Below are 20,465 nucleotides of genomic sequence, written 5' to 3'. Positions count from 1 at the left end.
TTATATATAATATAAAATATATAAATATCAATATATACATGTATATACGTAAATATTTTCAAAATGCGTACTGCATGTGTGTCAACAAAGTCTCATCTTTCAAATTATGTCAGTTTTTTCAGGAAATTCAAACAATAATTGCCGTTTTGGCACTGTTTGTTGTGTTTAAAACACCTCAGTTCTAACGGCAGAGCAGAGCGCGATCATCCCGTCCTCTTTACTACTAGTTTTAATGCGAAATAAAGATGAATGAACATCTCATGCCATCTCATCAGAGTTCACTCGGCGTTTCAACCATGGAAAGACATCAATAAAGCAGCTTGTAAAGAACACGTCATGTAGCATTTCATTTACCTCAGACAAGTCATCAGTGTCCACAGCTCGTTAGTTCACTAGAGAAATTAAGTCTAGAGAGCATACTGAACCGTGACGTCAAACCGAGGTACGTACCGAACCATCAAGTTTGTCTAGTATTTAGAAGTTATTTATTTATTTGTTATTGCTTTCTTTGGAAAAAAGACCCCCTCTATGTGACACGTTAACTTCAGTTGATATAATGTCGCACATTTGGAGTCTAGATAATTGTTTATATTTTATTGTAACTTTATTACATGGCATTTTTTACAATACATATCATTACAAGAAAACAAACAAGGTTTTGTGGTTGCTAGGCAGTTTGTGTAGTTGCTAGAGCATTGTTAGTGTTCTATGAAGTTTCTAGAGTGTCTGCGTTGTTTCTAAGGAGTTGCTAGGGTATCTGGGTTGTTTCCAGGGGACTGCTCGGGTGTCTGCATTGTTTCTATGGGTTGCTAGGGTGTCTGTGTTGTTTCTAGGGGGTTGCTAGGGTGTCTGGGTTGTTTCTTGGGGGTTACTAGGGTGTCCGAGTTGTTTCTAGAGGTTGCTAGGGTGTCTGTGTTGTTTCTAGGGGGTTGCTAGGGTGTCTGGGTTGTTTCTTGGGGGTTACTAGGGTGTCCGAGTTGTTTCTAGAGGTTGCTAGGGTGTCTGTGTTGTTTCTTGGGGGTTTCTAGGGTGTCCGAGTTGTTTCTAGGTGTTGCTAGGGTGTCTGTGTTGTTGCTAGGGGGATTCTAGGGTGTCTGTGTCGTTTCTTGGGGGTTGCTAGGGTGTCTGTGTTGTTTCTAGGGGGTTGCTAGGGTATCTGCATTGTTTCTAGAGAGTTGCTAGGGTGTTTGGCTTGTTTCTAGAGAGTTGCTAGGGTGTCTGGTTTGTTTCTAATGGGTTTCTATGGTGTCTTGGTAGTTGTGAGGACATTGCTAGTGTTGATTTGCAATTGCTAAGGCATTCTGGGTTGTCTCAAGATTTGTTTTGTGGTTGCTAGGCTGTTCTGGGTAGTTGCTCGTGTATCTGGTAAGTTCCTAGGTGGTTGCTAGGGTGTTGCTAGGTTAGTTGTTGAGGCAAATACAGATACTTCATCATACCATTTGTGTTTGGTTTTAAGCTGCTCATTATTTAGGTTAAAACTGTGGTACAGTTATTATTCAGCTATAAAATCATTAATTTACTAATGTAATAAATTAATGTACTCCTGTCAGAGTAAATGGGAATTTCAATGCGGAATGATTAAAACTGTGCACAGTACAGAATTCAGGCCCTGAATAGTAAAACTATGGTAGAAACTATGATTATGAATGACTATGAATTTCTGTAAAGGGTATGTCTGAGTATTTTTGCAATACAGCTGTTCCACTGTCAGCATATTTATATTCAAATAAATCAGTAAGCGGTAGCTGGCAATCTATCACACATGTATGTAAGCATCATCTGACATAACGTGCTCATTACAGTAAATCTGGCCTGCTGCTGTCCTGCCGTGTCAGCTTTCACATGCGTGATAATGAGGATTGGCATTTTCTTATGCAAGCAGATCTAAACTCAGACCCTGTGAGCTCAGGCCTTCTTCTGTTAGCAACTTTTGTGCTGACCAATCAAGAGTCCAGAAAAGACTCAAAAATATGGGCCATTTTTGTTCACAGGTGACATTTTATTTCCTCTAGTGAGGAGAGCACACTAACCGTATGACAGAAAACTGTCTTCAGTTGATTTTGATGAAGAATCCTGATGTTTTTATTCATAAAAGATGGCAATAATCTCATGTTTCTACATGTTACTTCACTTTCCCCCGGTTTCTCAGACCAAGGCTTAAGCCTAAAGTGTAAGTCTGAGCCGTTTTAACTGAAAGAAACTTGCACTGACTGATCTTAAAATATATCAGGGCCTATGATTTGTCTTAAGATGCACTCAAGTAATGTCCTAATTGAACAATGACCTAATCCTGGTTTAGTCTAAGCCCTGTCTGTGAAACCAGGCCTATAAGTACTATAATGTTCCACTGTGTATGATAACTATAAAGATAATTAACATCCACATCAGTGTACGATATGTTCTGTTTATTATAAGCGTGCACTTCAGTTTCATCATCTGACAATTTAAATTCTCAAGCTCGTTAAAGTTGGGTGTATTCTGATTGGCTGTCAATGTTTTTATTATTCGTCAGCTGGAAAAATATAATATTCCAAAGATATTGTTTGTCTGCGTTGTTATCGTTACAGTTGTGTGGACACTTAGTTCCCTATATTTGTCGTCCATGGTCTGAATGAGCCTTCACACATTTCCCAGCGGGAACGTTGCAAACAATGAAAATGAATTCATCACTTGATTTATTTATACACAAACTTCTACAGGCGGTCTACTCTTTCGTTTCCTAAAACACTTTGTCCCGATGGGCATAACAGATTTGAAACTGCGAGGACATTCTGTTACGCTATTATTTATTCGCTAAAATGCTCAGGGAAGAGTCTGGCTTCTTGTGCCACCCAGGTGATGTCACAGTCTGGCTGTGTCATGATGAAGCAGCAGTGGGGAGGGTTACACCTTTCCTCTGAATAACAACAGCGAGCAGAGTCTCGAGGGACGATATTAACCGCGAGCAGATGGAGACAATTCTCCTGTCCTCGCACGCACCATGCTGAAAAAAGATTTCACATGGATTTTATGTGCATATGGAGTTGTTTCAGGGTTAATATCTCATCCTTGGCCTGTGCGTGATTGTGGTTGGTTTGTAGGTTTTTGTTGTGTTGTGTTTCTGTCAGGCGCCGTGTCTTACCTTCCATGGCGTCAGTGATGTAGCTGGTAGCACTCAGGGCCCGGTCTCGGCCCTCCCGGGGCAGCTGGGGCAGCAGCATACTGCTCAGCTCATTGGTGGAGTTGTGCCCCTGAAAAACCAACAACAGCAGTCACTTAAATGGCTTTATAATGAAATAAACAAGAGCAGATTTATAGCATTCACTGTTCTCTCTTTTACTTCAATTCACTGTATGGTGTTTTTCATATAATATGATTCATACCAAATCTTTTGAATGCAAAAAAATGATCAAGGTTTATGGTTGCTAGGGTGTTGCTATGTAATTGCTAAGTGCTCTAAATGATTTTAAGCACATTAACTAATAATTGCGTAAATTATTCGTATTTATATGCACATTCAATCTTCTCATGAAAACTGTCCACCTAATTCATGAATTTGTTCTTAACCTCATCCTAATGTTAATGAATTTGCAGTATTCTAACGAGATTAGTCATTTCCATAAAACACGCCCAGATCATCTCCATATAAGGGCTTACCGCACATACTTTCCTTACTGCCTTTCATCACTCTCCACAAATATACTCCACGCAACCCCATATGACGCGCACTGTCTACAGATGCACTCTCGCCAGATCTTTGAGCAATGCCAAGTGAGCTGTCCTCAGAATCAGTTCATTTACAATAAAACAGCTTTTATACAGACCCATTTTACAGAGCTTTCATTAGCTGGCTGTACATGCGATGGCATTCAGAGGAACCTCGCAGTGCGAGCTATAGCTTGTCTAACACAGCTTTTCTTACACTTTCACTGTATATGATTAAATAATTTTAAGATGAAATATATATATAATTATATATAATATACAACTATTATCCTAAGACTGTGCAGTTGTTACATGTTCTGAATGATTTTAACCACATTATTATACAGTTGCTAGGGTGTTTAGATGGTTGGTGATTGTAGGGGCATTTCTAGCATTGCTGTGCAGTTGCTACCTGAATGATTTTTAAGAATATTACTATGTGTTAAGGTGGTTGCTAAGGTGTTGCTATGTGGTTGCTTGGATATTTGTGTGATTGCTAGGGTGTTGCTATGTTGTTCCTACAGGACTGTGTGAGTGATTGCAAGGGCATGTGTAGAGTTGTTGTGCAGAATCATTTTAAGCACATTGCTATGTGAAAGAGTGGTTGGGTGGTTGCTATGGTGTTGCTATGTGGTTGCTATGGTATTTGGGTGATTGCTAGGGTGTTGTTATGTGGTTGCTACAACGTTGTTGTTGATTGGAGGGGCAATTCTAGTGTTGCTGTGCAGCTGCTACCCTTTCTGAATTATTTTTAATAGCCTGTTCCTGTATACTAGGGTGTTTGGGTGGTCGCTAGGGTGTTACTATGTGGTTTCTGCAGGGTTATGTGAGTATTGTTAGGGTCTTTCAATGGTTGCTAAGGTGTTGCTATGTGGTTGCTACAATGTTTTGAGCGATTAAGGGCATTGCTGTGCAGTTGTTACATGTTCTGAATGATTTTAACCACATTGTTATGCAGTTGCTAGGGTGTTTAGATGGTTTCTAAAGTGTTGCTATGTGGTTACTACAGCATTGTTGGTGATTGCAGGGGCATTTCTAGCATCGCTGTGCAGTTGCTACCTGTTCTGAATGATTTTTAAGAATATTACTATGTGTTAGGGTGTTTGGGTGGCTGCTAAGTTGTTGCTATATGGTTGCTAGGATATTTGAGTAATTGCTAGGGTGTTGCTATGTGGTTGCTACAACATTGTTGGTGATTGCAGGGGCATTTCTAGTGTCACTGTGCGGTTGCTACCTGTTCTGAATGATTTTTTAAGCACATTACTATTCGTTATGGTGTTTGGATTATTGTTAGGGTGTGCTATGTAGGCTGATAGGGTATTTGGGTGATTGCTAGGGTGTTGCTATGTGGTTACTACAGCATTGTTGGTGATTGCAGGGGCATTTCTAGCATCGCTGTGCAGTTGCTACCTGTTCTGAATGATTTTTAAGAATATTACTATGTGTTAGGGTGTTTGGGTGGCTGCTAAGTTGTTGCTATATGGTTGCTAGGATATTTGAGTAATTGCTAGGGTGTTGCTATGTGGTTGCTACAACATTGTTGGTGATTGCAGGGGCATTTCTAGTGTCACTGTGCGGTTGCTACCTGTTCTGAATGATTTTTTAAGCACATTACTATTCGTTATGGTGTTTGGATTATTGTTAGGGTGTGCTATGTAGGCTGATAGGGTATTTGGGTGATTGCTAGGGTGTTGCTATGTGGTTGCTACAGCGTTGTTGTTAATTGCAGGGGCATTTCTAATGTCACAGTGCGGTTGCTCCCAGTTCTGAATGGTTCTTTAAGCACACTACTATTCGTTATGGTGTTTGGATGGTTGTTGTTATGTGGCTGATGTGTGCTGTGCAGTTCATAAGTGTTCTGAATTAGTTAAAAGCACATTTATGTGGCTGCTAGAGTGGTTGCTAGGGTATTGCTCTGCAGAGTGTAGTCCACATTTGCAAGAGCATTGCAAGTGTTGCTGTGCAGTTGTGAAGTGTTCTGAACGATGTTGAACACATTGCTATGTGGTTGCTAGGGTGACTGGATGATTGCTAGGTGGTTGCTAGGGCATTACTATGTGGTTAAGGGGTTCTGGATAGCTCCATTCTCAATTCTTTCTGATTTTCTTGTCTCTAGATAAGGCTCAGCAAACAATATTTTATATAGTATTAATGACTCTGCAAACACACACACACACACACACACACACATATATTTATCTACAACACTCCTAATAGCATTTAAAAATCAATTCTGTTTAGTGCAAAACAAAAGCCCAATAAAAGCAGCGATTAACCCTCAGGAGCAGATGTCTTCAGTGATAATGGGTGTTTTGGGAAATGCCTTAATTTTTGTCAAACGCTTTTATCCGTTTGCTGTTTTTAATGTGACGTCTTCGAGTCAATGATGATGTCTGTCTGTAACAATGACCCTCTGATTATATGTGTTTTTGATGGCAGGTAATCAAAGGAATGACGCAGGAGCACTTTGTTGCGGCCCACCAGAACGCCCACTCCTGCTGTTCAGACGAGCGGGAAACACCGTTGTGTGTGTGTGTGTGTGAGACGCTGCAGCTGCGACTCTTATTCAACATCTGTTGCTACGTTACCATGACTACATTGCCAAGACAACAGGGTATCCGTGCCTCCATCACACAGTCCAGACAGTTTTCAGACTCCTTTCCTTTCTGAGTAATTCAGATATTTCTGGCAGGATGTCATACTTCCCGTTTCAAAAGCTCATATGAAAGGAAAATCACTTTAAATCCATCAAAAAATCACTCTCTAGACTGCATTTAGATTAAATGGAGAGCAATCTGAAATTTGGCTTCTGCTTAGATGAGAAAAAGACCTCAGTACTCTCACATGTGTCTCTTATTAGACTATGACTTGCCTACAGTAAAGTAAAAAAATCAAGAGATCTCAGTATTAACTAACATTTTTCAATCTCAAGCTGCTCCACGTTCATTTTATAGCTCACTGTTCTTGCAGTACATCAATAAGTGTCTCATTTGTGTCTAATAAAGTGATCTTCTATCTATTATTACCTGTTTCTTTACATGTATCGTACAATATGCATCTATGGAAATCACTTATGCAGTTACTTATGTAACAGATGCGTGCAGTAATTGCTAATTAAGCATGCAGTGCATTTCCTTTTAATGTGTGGCAGTATATGGCATCTGAAGAGGTTCATATGGCGTTTCGGTCAGTGCCGTTGAGTACACTGATAAGACAGCATTCTGGGAAGTGTACAGGGAAAAGCAACAGCAACGTCTCTTTCCAATCACAGACCCCTCCCTGCACTCTCTGAGTCATGTTTTGATAAATATGTCTGTACTGTATGTGTAGAGATAAAATAGAGATATATAAAAATAAACTCCAAATACCTGTTCAGAACACGTTCGGCATGCATTTCACACCAATATATATATTAGGGCTGTCAACGTTAACGCATGCGATTAATCTAAACATTTTAGCACTAATATATATATATATATATATATATATATATATATATATATATATATATATATATATATATATATACACACACACATACATATATACATACATATTTATATATGTAAAAAAATTATTATAATTTTCTATATTTTTTCTATATTTTATTATATTTTGTAATCTATATATATATATCTATATTATATCTAACATAATAATAATTATTATTGTTGCTGTTGTTATAAAAAAATATATAAAAATTAAAAATAAATCAATAATATAATAACCAAATATACACAAATAATTAGAAGAAATATACCTGTTATTTTTTGCCGAATTGCCTTATATAGTATCTATAATAAAATATGATTCTGGGGTGAAATATAACCTAGACATAGTCTTACATGTTTTTTGTCAGATGCAATCCATGCAATAACTTCAGTACTGTAAAAACCATTAGATTATGCTGCTTTCAGCTTAATATCTGATAATGCAAAATGTCTAGACAATAAAAAAATCCATAATGTTTGCTGGTCCCGAGACTTATTGCATTAAAATAACCTGAGTCTTTGAGTTATTCCGTTTGACACGCAGACAAATTAACATTTGCAAACGCAGGAAAGAGCAGAGAGTTGGAGGTTCTTATGTAACACTAATCATTACACAGCATGTTTGCAGTCTACCAATAAAAGAAAAGAACTCGTCCAAATCAGCTCAGAGAAGGCAAGAGCATAATGCATATGATCAGTGTGACTGGCAGCTATAGAATATACTGTAACACACAGGGCAGCGGTCTGTTCAGAGACTGCAGCTCTTATGTTCATCCTTGAAGAAGATGAGGTTTCTGGGAAATGTTCAGCTACTGTAGGATTCGTCACACAACACTTAACCTTGAGTTAACGTCTGTTTTAAACTAACAATGTTCACAGGTGAATCTGATAAAAATGGTCATATTTGACCAAATTCTTAATACTGTAAAAATGTTTTACATGTTAGAATAATGATTAAATAAATAAATAAATAAATATTTGGCAAATGCCACAATATAACAATATGCATGCTTATTTATTTTACATAAATTATGTTGTTTTTGTTTTTTTTAGATTTTGGGGTGAAATATGTAGAAATATAATTTTTTTTTAATGATCATTTGAATAATGTAATGTTTAATCATCTGATTACCATTTTTTAAATCATTATATTCTACACTACCATTTAAAACATTAAATTGATCAAAAGTGACAATAAAGACATTTATAATGTTACAAAAGATTTTTGTATTTCAACTAAATGCTAATTTTTCCACAAAATATTAACTGTTTTCAGAAATGTTTCTTGAGCAGAAAATAATAATGATAATTATTATTATTAAACAATATGAATTTATAATTATTATTATTATTATTATTTGTATTATTATGTATTATTGTTTATTATTATTATTATTAAAGTTACTAATGCATAATTAATATTTTTATGATTAATTGTTATTATTATTATTGTTGTTGTTAATGAATAATTAATAATAATGATTAATTATTGTTGTTTTGTTTTTATTATTATTATTAGTTATTATTAATTAACAATCATTAATTATTATTCAATATTCGTATTGCTGTTATACTGTTGTATATATTATTGTTGTTGTTTTGTAGTTTTTATTATTACCATTATGATTATTAATTAATTTATTATTGTTATTGCAATATTATTGTATGAAATCAAGTTTGCCAAATTGTTCATTGCTAATTATCAATAAATGAATCATTATTGGCATACCTGATTGATAAATTAAGAAAAACAGATGACAAAGTATCAGTCAAGCTTGTTAGAAGTATCTAGACATTTCTTCATGAGACTATTCCTGACTCGTTTCTCCACAGGAGACGATTCCAGCCGCGGTTCTTCATCTATAGATCCGAGCGACGCACAGGTGCTTTATTACAAATCAATCATGCTGTTTCCAATTTCCAGGACTCTGCTGGTTTGATCAGAAGCACAGAGTGACTTACGCTTTCCTCTTTGACCTTCTCCATGGTGCTGGTGGGCAGCGGAGACAGCGGCCCCGGGCCCGAGAGGCCGTTCTGGTCCATAGCCACGAAGAGTTTTCCGTTGATGTTGAGGCTGGGGAAGAAGAACTGCGAGCTGTGACTGCAGGTGCTCTGAGCGCTGGTCCGTCTCCTGCTCCAGGGCAGAGCCAGCGAGCCGCCGCGGCTGTCCGAATCGCCGTGATTGCTGAACTCATCGTCGGCGAAATCCACCTCCGAGTCTTTGTTTGGCGGCCGGAAGTTGAAGATGCTGACCTGACTCTCCCGTCGGGCTCGTAAGGAGAGAGTGCGGACCAGCAGAGAGTGTGTTTGCTAGAAACATAAGAATGAAATGACTTAAAGTGGACATCGGATGCAAAATTAGCTTTTACATGTTGCTTGAACATAAGTGTGTGTTGGCAGTATGTGTACATAACCACCCTATAATGATAAAAATCCCAGTGTTTTTTTTTTTTTTAAATCCCCCAAAATCATATCCCCTTTCTCAAATCAATTCTGATTCTTGTCTGTGTGATGTCACACAGACCCAGGCTCCTCCCACGATTGTTGATTGACACTGCCGTTTTATCACAGACCCGCCCTGAGTGAGCTGTCATCAGTACGCCATTGTTTAGACGCCGAAGCAGGTTTAGACAACAATGTCTCCTAAGCGATTGAAGTGCTTTATTGTTGGATGTAATAATGAACATAGCAGTCGTAATTTACTCCCGACATCTGAGCTGCTGAAGACGCAGAGGATTACGTTTGATCTTGAAGGGAATGTACCCCCAATCTACCTAAGCTTGCGCGAATCATTCGTGATCCAGCTTCACCTACAAAAGCAGTGAGTATATTTTTTATGAATCTTTGCAAATGGCCTTTCCTAATAATGTGCTAGTTAGCAAGTTCAGTGGCTAAAGTTTACAATCTCATGAGAACTGCTCCCACGGAAGAGAGGGGCGGGGTCAGCAGAGCTCATTAGCATTTAAAGGGACATGCACCGAAACGGCTCACTGTGAACAGAGCTGATTTTGACAGGGTAAAAAGGGTGTTTTTTTTCACTACCATTGAGAAATTTTAACCAAAGTTTGTTATAGGCTTTTCATTAAGCAGGGGTCATCAAACTTACTCCTGGAGGGCCGGTGTCCTGCAGAGTTTAGCTCCAACTTGCCTCAAGACACCTGCCTGGAAGTTTCAAGTATACCTAGTAAGACCTTGATTAGCTGCTTCAGGTGTGTTTGATTAGGGTTGGAGCTAAACTCTGCAGGACACCAACCCTCCAGGACCGAACTTGGTGACCCCTCCGCTAAAGAATCTTATCAACTTGTTGAAAATGGGCATCCAGTGACCCCTTTAAAGGACAAGTTCACTTCCAAAATAAAAATTTCCTGATAATTTACTCACCGCCATGTCATCCAAGATGTTCATGTCTCTTTCTTTCTCCAGTCGCGAAGAAATTTAATTTGAGGAAAACATTCCAGGATTTTTCTCCATATAGTGGACTTCAATGGTGGCCAACGATTTAACCATCCAGATTTCAGTTTCAGCGCAGATTCAAAGAGCTCTACACAATCCCAGCCGAGGAATAAGGGTCTTATCTAGCGAAACGATCGGCCGTTTTCTTAAAAATAATAATATTTATGCACTTTATTTTACCCACAAATGCTGGGCTTGCTCTAGCTCTGCGATGTGCATCTTCACACATAACATAATCCTGTTGGAAAGGTCACGCAGTGTTAGTTCTTCATCTCTGTACTTCAGTTAAAAATTCTGTCTCATTTTCTCTTCCAACTTTAAAAATCATCCGACGACGTTGTTTTAACTTTTTTGTAAAGGGCATTTGACTTTTTTTGCATGTTCACTTTGTAAACACAGGGTAGGTGATTCTGCCTACGTATTAAAAAGTGTATAAATATGTTTTTTTTCAGAAAATGACAGATCATTTCACTAGATAAGACCATTATTCCTCGGCTGGGATTGTGTAGAGCTCTTTGAAGCAGCACTGAAACTGAAATTTAGCTGTTCAAATTGTTGGCTACCATTGAAGTCCACTATACGGAGAAAAATCCTGGGATGTTTTCCTCAAAAAAAAAAAATTCTTTGCGACTGAAGAAAGAAAGACATGAACATCTTGGAAGACATAGGGGTGAGTAAATTATCAGTACATTTTTATTCTGGAAGTGAACTTCCAGTCATTTAACTGGAGATATTTCCACAGAATAAAATGGCATACAGGTGAGTAAATGAGGAGTAATGGATGATTTTGGGTGATAAATCTACCTTCATCCCCTCTATAGTGTCTATTTTGGCAGATTTGTCGTTGCTGCCATCCTCCGTTCCTTCAGACAGCAGTCTTGAGCTTTTCCTCCGGTCCAGATTCCCTTTGTATTGTGAGGAGAACGGCGACACGTCGGCTGTCAAGATGGACTCAGTTTCTTGTGCTTTCTGAGCCACCTGAGAGACACAAAGTCGTAATTATAGGCACAATGCTGCATGACTTCTTGTACGTTATTGATTAAATCAGGTATATTTATTATTATTATAATTAATTTCATTTTCATTATTCATTTGATTATTTTTTTAACTCAGACAGAAATGCCTTGCTGTTTGTAAATTACAACTCTACTGTAAAATAAAAAATCTATAGTTATGTTATAATACAAATATTTATTATTATTATTGTTATTATAACAAATTAAGACAGAAATACATTGCTGTTGAAAATTGCATTTACACTGGAAAAATAAAAAAATCGATATGAATGTGATGTAATATATTTATATATACACATTACTGTTATACCTGCTGTTCCTTCTTCAGCTGCTCCATGGCGAGCTGAAACTCTTGCTCTTTCTGCAGGGCTTCTGCGATGGTGGCCTGGTTCTGCTCCTCGTATGCCATGGCCACCACAGCCAGGATCAGGTTCACCAGGTAAAAGGAGCCCAGGAAGATCACCAACACAAAAAACACCATGTACGTTTTTCCCGCCGAGCGCAGCGTCTGTTAGCACAACAACAGCGTAACATCACAACGGCTGCAAGAACTCGCAGATTACTTTATCAATGACTGTTGAAGAAAAACACATTTGCAATATCTGTTCATAAGCTTGTAATTAGTGTCAGACAGATGCATCGGTCAGACTGATCAATCAAAGGCTATTCTGAATTAATCTACAATGAACTCTCAAAAACAGCCTAGTCAATAGATGAAAACAGATGAATAGATGTTTAATTTCTACATACACTACCATCCAAATGTTTGGTGTTTTGGTGCCAAAATGTAGAAATAAATAACATTTGAATTCTATATTTACATATTCACTAGCCTTCAACGTTTTAGGGTTTTTCTGCTCATCAAGATGCAGCCTTATTTGTTCAAAAACATAGTAAAAATGTGAAAAGTTATTACCATTTAAAATAGCTGTTTTCTATGTGAATATGTGTTAAACTGTAATGTATTTCTGTGATCTGCAGCTGTATTTCCAGCATCATTACTGCAGTCTTCAGTGTCACATGATCTTCAGAAATCATTCTAATATACTGATTTACTGCTCAACACACATTTATTATTATTATCAATGTTGAACACAGTTGTGCTGCACGATATTTTTGTGGAAATTGTGATACATTTTATTTTTCAGGATTCACAGATGATTATAAGGTTCAAAATAGCATAATTTATTTGAAATAGAAATCTTGTGTACCAGTATAACCCCAAATGGTAGTGTATGCATATAAATTATATATTTATACATTTTATGATATAATGAAATATTACATATTTTATATTAAACTACAAAATCTAGCATAAAAATACAAAATTGATTGTATTGCATTTTTGTTGGATTTAATGCATCCTTTACAAATAAAAAATATTAATTTCTTAAGAAACATATGTCATCCAGCTACCAATGAAGATTGTAATGCAGAGCAAACAGAAAGTCCACTGACGTGATGATAGAGGTTTTCCCAGTAATCTTGAGTCATGAGTCTGAAAAGCGAGAGAAAAGCCCATCCGAAGGTGTCGAAGCTGGTGTAGCCGTAGTTGGGGTTTCGTCCGGTCTTCATACATTCAAAACCATCCGGACATTTGCTGCGGAAAACAGGAATAAGTGGTTATTAGCGGCATTAGTCTGTTATTCTGTGCAGGAAATGAGTCTGTTGTTTATTATGGGATGTACTGAGTAACATGCGCGCTCTGAACACTTGCTCTCTGACTAACAGCGGCTCTGAGGGGCCGGTGGCGCCAGCGCTTCGTCTGTTGAGAGCCTGAGGGTGCCGGTGACGGCCGCTATCGCGCTCACACACCTCGCCGTGTCCCTGAAGGATGTGCTAATGGACAGGCCCCACTTCAGTCGGGTTTGTGTGGGGCCCCGGACCCCAGACGCACTGATACCAACCGCCGCTTCCGTCCTCGTGTGGCACAACGTACTCGAGATTGGGACTCTTTACAGCAGCGTGGCTTCCAGTTTATGACAAACTAAGCCAGAAAATAAGTAGTGATAGTTCAGTGGATAATGTTTTCATTTTTTTTATATTGACAGGAAAAAATATTGCTATTTAATCACTATTATTTCATCATGGTCAACATACACAAAATATCATGATGGTTTTAAAATCAACATTTAATCAGGATTTTTCCCCCAGTTAAAAAAAAAGGTTTGTTATTTATTATTTAGGTTATTGAGTTTTTCTTAGCAGAACAAAATAAACAAATAAAAAATCATCAATATTTAATCAGTATTATTTCATCATGGTCAACATACTCAAAATATCATGATGGTTTTAAAATCAACATTTAATCAGTATTTTTTTCTTGTTTTCCAGTATAAAATGTTTTGTTACTGATTATTTATATTTAGGTTTTTTTGACAATAAAAAAATAAAAACATTTCAGTATTATTTTATCATAGTTTTAAAATCAACATATAATCAGTATTTAGGGGCCAAGCCCGAAGAGCTGTAGCCCTTATTGTTTCTGTATGATTTTTCTTTTCGTCCAATGGGAGTCTATGGCAGCCCTATGAAGGGAACATAGGAAAATGATGAAATGTGGCACACTTGAAGTGATGGCCATGAATAGTGATCTGACCAACTTTGGGGTCTCTAGGACCAACTCTATAGCGCCACCACCAGTTCAAAGATTCAACATTGAAATGGTAATAACTCCTGAACCCCTAATTCTAGAAAAATGAAACTTAGTACACCTGATTACTCTCTTCATGCTGATCACATTCGATAGATTACATTAAGACTCCACCCATTACAGTAGCGGCCATTTTAAAAAGTACAGTATTCTTTGTTTTCGCTACTCCTCCTTCAAAATCTGTCCAATTTTTCCCAAAATTGGGGAAGTCGTGGCCTAATGGTTAGAGAGTTGGACTTGTAATCCAAAGGTTGCGGGTTCGAGTCTCGGGCCGGCAGGGATTGTAGGTGGGGGGAGTGAATGTCCAGCGCTCTCTCCACCCTCAATACCACGACTGAGGTGCCCTTGAGCAAGACACCGAACCCCCAACTGCTCCCCGGGCGCTGCAGCATAAATGGCTGCCCACTGCTCCGGGTGTGTGTTCACGGTGTGTGTGTGTGTTCACTGCTGTGTGTGTGTGTGTGTGTGTTCACTGCTGTGTGTGTGTGTGTGTGTGTTCACTGCTGTGTGTGTGTGTTCACTGCTGTGTGTGTGTGCACGTTGGATGGGTTAAATGCAGAGCACGAATTCCGAGTATGGGTCACCATACTTGGCAGTATGTCACTAAAAAAAAAAATAATAAAAGTTCCCTATATTTCACTGCTGGTTATACTCTGTATAATTGTGTATGTGACAAAAAAAATCTTGAAAATTGGATCGGATGACCTTTGGACTGAGCCGCACAGATTTTTTTTATTCATCTTTGTTCAAAAGTTATGATGTTGTGAACTTAACAAAATTGACCCAAAATTGGTTCAGAGGCTGTATCTTAGCCAAACTTTGATCAATCGAAACAAAACTTGGTACGCTTCATCAACACCATGATCTGAGGGTCCATGCCAAAGTTGGGAACAGCGCCACCTATGGGTCGTGACATACCAAAAATTCACATTTTCACTTATAACTTTTGAACAGTCAGTCAGAAAATTATAATCTATGGATTCCTTGGGTCATGCCGAATCAGAGGATGTCAATTTTGCCAGGATTGGCTGAACCACGTGTCCACCATTTTGAAATTTGTCATAAATTGCAATATCTTTTGTACCATTTGACATATCTGCACAAAAATCGGTAGGGATCATTAACACGATGTCCTTGAGGTACCCCGGAAAAATGAAGACAGCGCCACCTAGTGTTCCAGAGATATAACAATTCTTGCAAAAGCACTTTTGAAACTTTTGAAAATGTTGTCCAAAATGTGTCATTGTTATGTCGTTTCGTTCCCTGGGGTATGCCGATTCTGACGATGTCTCATTTGTCATTTTCCATTAATGTACCTGTCAGCCATATTGAATTAAATGAAAAACAGTTTTATTGCTACTCCTCCTTCAAAATCTGTCTAATTCTTCCCAAACTTGGCTCACATGATCTTTGGACTGAGACGCATAGAAATTACTGAACAGAATTTTTTGACCTACTGGTGAAAAAAAAAGTAATGATGCTGTGAAGTTAACAAGCTCGACCCGAAATTGTTTCAGAGGCTGTATCTCGGCCAAACTTTGATGAAACGACAAACTTGGTACGCTTCATCAACACCATGAACTAAGGATATATGCCAAAGAACAGCGCCACCTATGGGTCGTCCTGAATTTCCCGTGTCTCCTCTGGTCCCGTCCAGCCCTGAATCTCCTGTGTCTCCGCTGGTTCCGTCCTGTACCCCTTCCTCAGCCAGCTCCTCGAATGTCTTGAAGGTCCCTCCCAGCCTCCCTCTCCCGCCTCCTCTGTACCAGTCAGCCAGTCCATCAGTCCTCCCTCAGCTGCCTCAGGAAGGCCCCTCAGCTCACCCTCAGCACGCCATGTCCGGTGGATTGGTTGAGCTTCAGGTCTCCCTGCGATCAGCTACCTCGGGGTTGGAGGATCTCCAGTCCTCGCCTCCAGCCTGCTAGACCCGGACCCCACCTAGGCCGGCTCCGCCTTGGTCAGTCGTCCCCCTGACTACTCCATGGAACTCCACTCCTCCAGCTTCACTTCATCCCTCCGTTCCTCTGGCTCCGTCGGGTTCCTCCCTCCCTCCGGCTCCACCTTTGTCCTCAGTCACTCCGGCTCCACCGCGTCATTCGGGATCCCCGCCTCCGCCTCACTCACCTGTGCCGCCGGCTCCACCGTGGCCCTCCGGTCCATCGGTGTCACCCTGGCTCTGCGGCTGCTCAGCTCCATCCTGGGCTCCTTCTCCACCGGTGTCATCTCCGGCAGTTGGCCCCCTGGTGTCGGTGGTTCCATCCCCACCATGGCTCCTCCCGCTGTCGACTCCGCCGTGGGCCGCCATCCTGGCTGGCCTCTGGACTGCCATCTGGCTTCTCCTGCTCCGGGCTCCTCCCTGGCTCCTCCCACCCTCCACTCCCCCCTGGCTTCATCCTTTGGACTGTGTTTGTTCTTGCCCCTGGTCAGTGTCACGTCTCCCTCCTAGTCCATGCCTGCGTCCTGAACCCCCACCCTCCCTACTCTGTTGGACTATGTTTTTCGGCACGGGGACGCGCCGTTCCGGGAGGGGGCGAACTGTCACGAGTCTGTTCTGTTTTGGTTTAGTTTTGTCTCTATCAGCCCTCCTAGTTTTGCCAATGATTATCAGTTAATTAGTCCCGCACCTGTTTCTGTTCCCCTGTGATTACGTTGAACCTTTATAACCTGAGTTCTCCCTTGCTCCCATGTCCGCTATTGTTGTATGTTACTCATTATGTTTTCTACAAGTAAAGTTCATTGTTTGATATATCTGCCTGCTTGTCTTGTCCTGCCTTGCCTTCGGAGGAGCACACACGTAACACTGTGTGGTTCTGGGATTTTTGCTCACCGTTCTTGTGATCATCATCTTGTGAGCCCCAGATCGAGGGAGATTATCAGTGGTCTTGTATGTCTACCATTTTCTAATAATTGCTCTCACAGTTTATTTCTTCACACCAAGCTGCTTGCCTATTGCAGATTCAGTCTTCCCAGCCTGGTGCAGGTCTACAATTTTGTTTCCGGTGTCCTTCGACAGCTCTTTGGTCTTGGCCAGTGGAGTTTGGAGTGTGACTGTTTGAGGTTGTGGACAGGTGTCTTTTATACTGATAACGAGTTCAAACAGGTGCCATTAATACAGGTAACGAGTGGAGGACAGAGGAGCCTCTTAAAGAAGAAGTTGCAGGTCTGTGAGAGCCAGAAATCTTGCTTGTTTGTAGGTGATCAAATACTTATTTTACCGAGGAATTTACCAATTAATTCATTAAAAATCCTCCAATGTGATTTCCTGGATTCTTTCCCCCCATTCTGTCTCTCATAGTTGAAGTGTACCTATGATGAAAATTACAGGCCTCTCTCATCTTTTTAAGTGGGAGAACTTGCACAATTGGTGGCTGACTAAATACTTTTTTGCCCAACTGTATCTGCTTTCTCAATGTACGTTCTATTTCTGTTGTTTTTGATCTTAAATATTATTTCATCATGGCTTTAAAAATCAATATTTAATCAATTTGAAACTTTTTTTAATATATATATTTTTTTATTATTATTTTTGTATCAGTTTTGGTTGACAGTCAAAGTTTAAATCACTGTTTTTTTAATCTATTTTTCCTGAAAAAAGCACTACTTAAACATCTTAAAGCAAGATCAATTTACTTCAAAAGCAAGTTTTATTTTTATTTTTCAAATCACACAAAAAAAAGAGAGCTTAGTCAAGAAATATTATCTGAAAACCATTTTTACTGTCTAATGCAAACTTGCTTCAAGATGCACCTTGTTTTGTGGATGTTTAAGAGGGAAACGAGGGCAGAAATGTGGTATGGCTCTCCATCAGTGATCTGCTGTTGTCGTTGAGCTCCAGCTCAGAGTCACTCGGAGAATTTGTCAAAGAAGCCCCTCTCAGCACACTGGCAGCTGGGACCGCATTGCCGGGACACAAAGCATTTCGACATGCTCTATTTTGAGCGCTAGAGAGTCCCTCTGTCCTGTCAGGGTCCCGAGAATAGGAGCCCCGGGCCAGGGCCGATGGACGGGCTCTGGGAATCTCTGTTAGGTGCCGCGTGTGTAAACCAATCCGTCGGTTCTGTTTGAATAACTGTTATGCTGTTATGAGCCAAGATGGACTCAAGGTTACTTCCTTTGGGAGTCTGATCTCCGGACGCTGCTGCGGATCAGATGGCGCTCCGATCAGCCGGATTGACACGTACAAGATTAAACCTCTCACTATAACGCAATACAGTAACTAAGTACAAAGACACAAAGAGAGCTCAGATGACGAGACGGTGATGCTTTATTGTGTAAAGATGAAGCTGATATATTTAGGGAAAGTAATATAGACGAGCAGGGAGAGAGTTTGGTTGGCATCAAACTGATGCCAGGAGAAAAAGAATTTGATCTGACAATCATCATTGTTTAGTGATTTAAATTATTTCAGTTTTGTAGATTGGACAGACTAAAAATATCAGGTCTAGACAGCATCTGGAAAGTTTTTATTTATTTTTTTATTTTTTATTTCAGGATTTAAATATAATATAATATAATAATATAATATAATATTGAGATATTTGTCTTTGGGATGTGAATATAATGTTATAATGAATTTGAAAATACTAGAGTGATATAAAAAAATATATATATACGTTATATTAATATATTATATATTATATAAATGTATGTTAATGTATCATTCAATTTAAAATTAATTATTGACATATTACTATATATAATATATTTTTAGATTTGCTTTTTGAATATGGTCATAATGTTTTGAATAATGCACAATTTGTGTATATAATTCCTATATAAATTTAAGTATTAATATGTTTATATTTATTTATATCTATATTTATAATATTCATTCATATACTAAAAATATATACTAAATATAGAACAAAAAGTTTTTTTAACCTAAAAATAGAGTGATAAAACAAATGTTCATGATTTTTTTAAAAAGAAAAAAATTAATATTTTGAATATCATTATCTTATGTACTTCTTATTTTATTATTTATATTAATCTAAAAACTGTGTAAATGATTGAATATTTGATTTAAATGAAATATTTAATTAAACTGGTTAAAAAACATACATTTTAGAACATTATTAAGAGATACAGTATACTGACTATCATGCTAAGGCTGAAATGTATTTTATTATATTTTTTTATTAAAAAATATATACATTATTATTATTTTATGCAATGCAATGCATTGCAATGCAGAATCATCCAGTGCTATCAGAGCAAAATCCCTGTTTTATAAACTTTTTGGGAATCTTTTCTTTTTAGACAAGGTCCTGCCCTTCTCGTACAGTTTGATCAGTTATTTGGCCCAGCGCCACAGACGGAGCGAGAGCGACCCATCCAGCTCTATAACAACAGGCGAGGAGGTGAAACGAGGCGAGCGCTTCTGTTTGAAACGCCGTCAGCCTTCAACTCAGGTTTCCATCCAGGTTCACAAGGTGACCAGAGCTGCACACTAACAATAGCTAAAATAAGACCACTGGATTAATTCACTTAATTGATCCCCGAGGGAAATAAACCAACAAAGGAAACAAACGCACTGACGTGAAGAACAGCAGCTTCACATACAGAGAGCCCGTGCTGTACGACCTACATATGGAGATATTAATCATAATGATAATAATAAACTCTTGAACCTTACAGTATATAGGCCTTGTTTTTATTTAGGCTTATTTGTTTTAGACATTAGCAGTATATTACTTTAAGTGATATTCTCTTTAGTGTGCACTAAAAGTAAGTTATATTGACTCTATTTACTTTCATATGTATGTACCTGGTTTTAATGATAGATAGATAGATAGATAGATAGATAGATAGATAGATAGATAGATAGATAGATAGATAGATAGATAGATAGATAGATAGATAGATAGATAGATAGCAAACTATCTGTACCTTACTGAATTGCATAGCATCATATTTCTTTCCATTGCATCATATTGCATTGAATTGCATTGTGTTGAATTGAATCGAAATCAGGGTGATTTGCATCGCATCGGTAGCTGCTTCATATGTAGCTTTAATGTATCGTATAGTTGGCTGTGCTTCGAGATGCGTATTGCATTCGAGATGCACTTCCCTGGTAAAAACACAATCAGAAATGAAGGAATAAATTGAGTAAAATTGGGTGCAGATGATGTAGCACATTAGCATTTTTTGTTTTCGTTTTTTGAT

The 20,465-nt window shown here is 38.6% G+C and overlaps 1 protein-coding gene across 1 annotated transcript in view; it reads right to left on the bottom strand.

Annotated features, from left to right (window-relative positions):
• The window catches only part of LOC306865053 (sodium channel protein type 2 subunit alpha-like), a 166,897-nt gene that overhangs the window by 74,353 nt on the left and 72,079 nt on the right, over nucleotides 1-20,465 (bottom strand). Inside the window, exons 9-13 of the mRNA XM_079409403.1 lie at nucleotides 13,103-13,244; nucleotides 11,955-12,152; nucleotides 11,433-11,606; nucleotides 9,138-9,485; nucleotides 3,122-3,230 (exon numbers count right to left, since the gene is read on the bottom strand). Coding sequence (XP_079265529.1) covers nucleotides 3,122-3,230; nucleotides 9,138-9,485; nucleotides 11,433-11,606; nucleotides 11,955-12,152; nucleotides 13,103-13,244 — 971 coding nt within the window. The remainder of the gene's footprint in view (nucleotides 1-3,121; nucleotides 3,231-9,137; nucleotides 9,486-11,432; nucleotides 11,607-11,954; nucleotides 12,153-13,102; nucleotides 13,245-20,465) is intronic.

Source organism: Barbus barbus (assembly GCF_936440315.1).
Source record: "Barbus barbus genome assembly, chromosome: 46".
NCBI lineage: Eukaryota > Metazoa > Chordata > Actinopteri > Cypriniformes > Cyprinidae > Barbus > Barbus barbus.
This window is presented reverse-complemented; position numbering and strand designations above follow the sequence as displayed.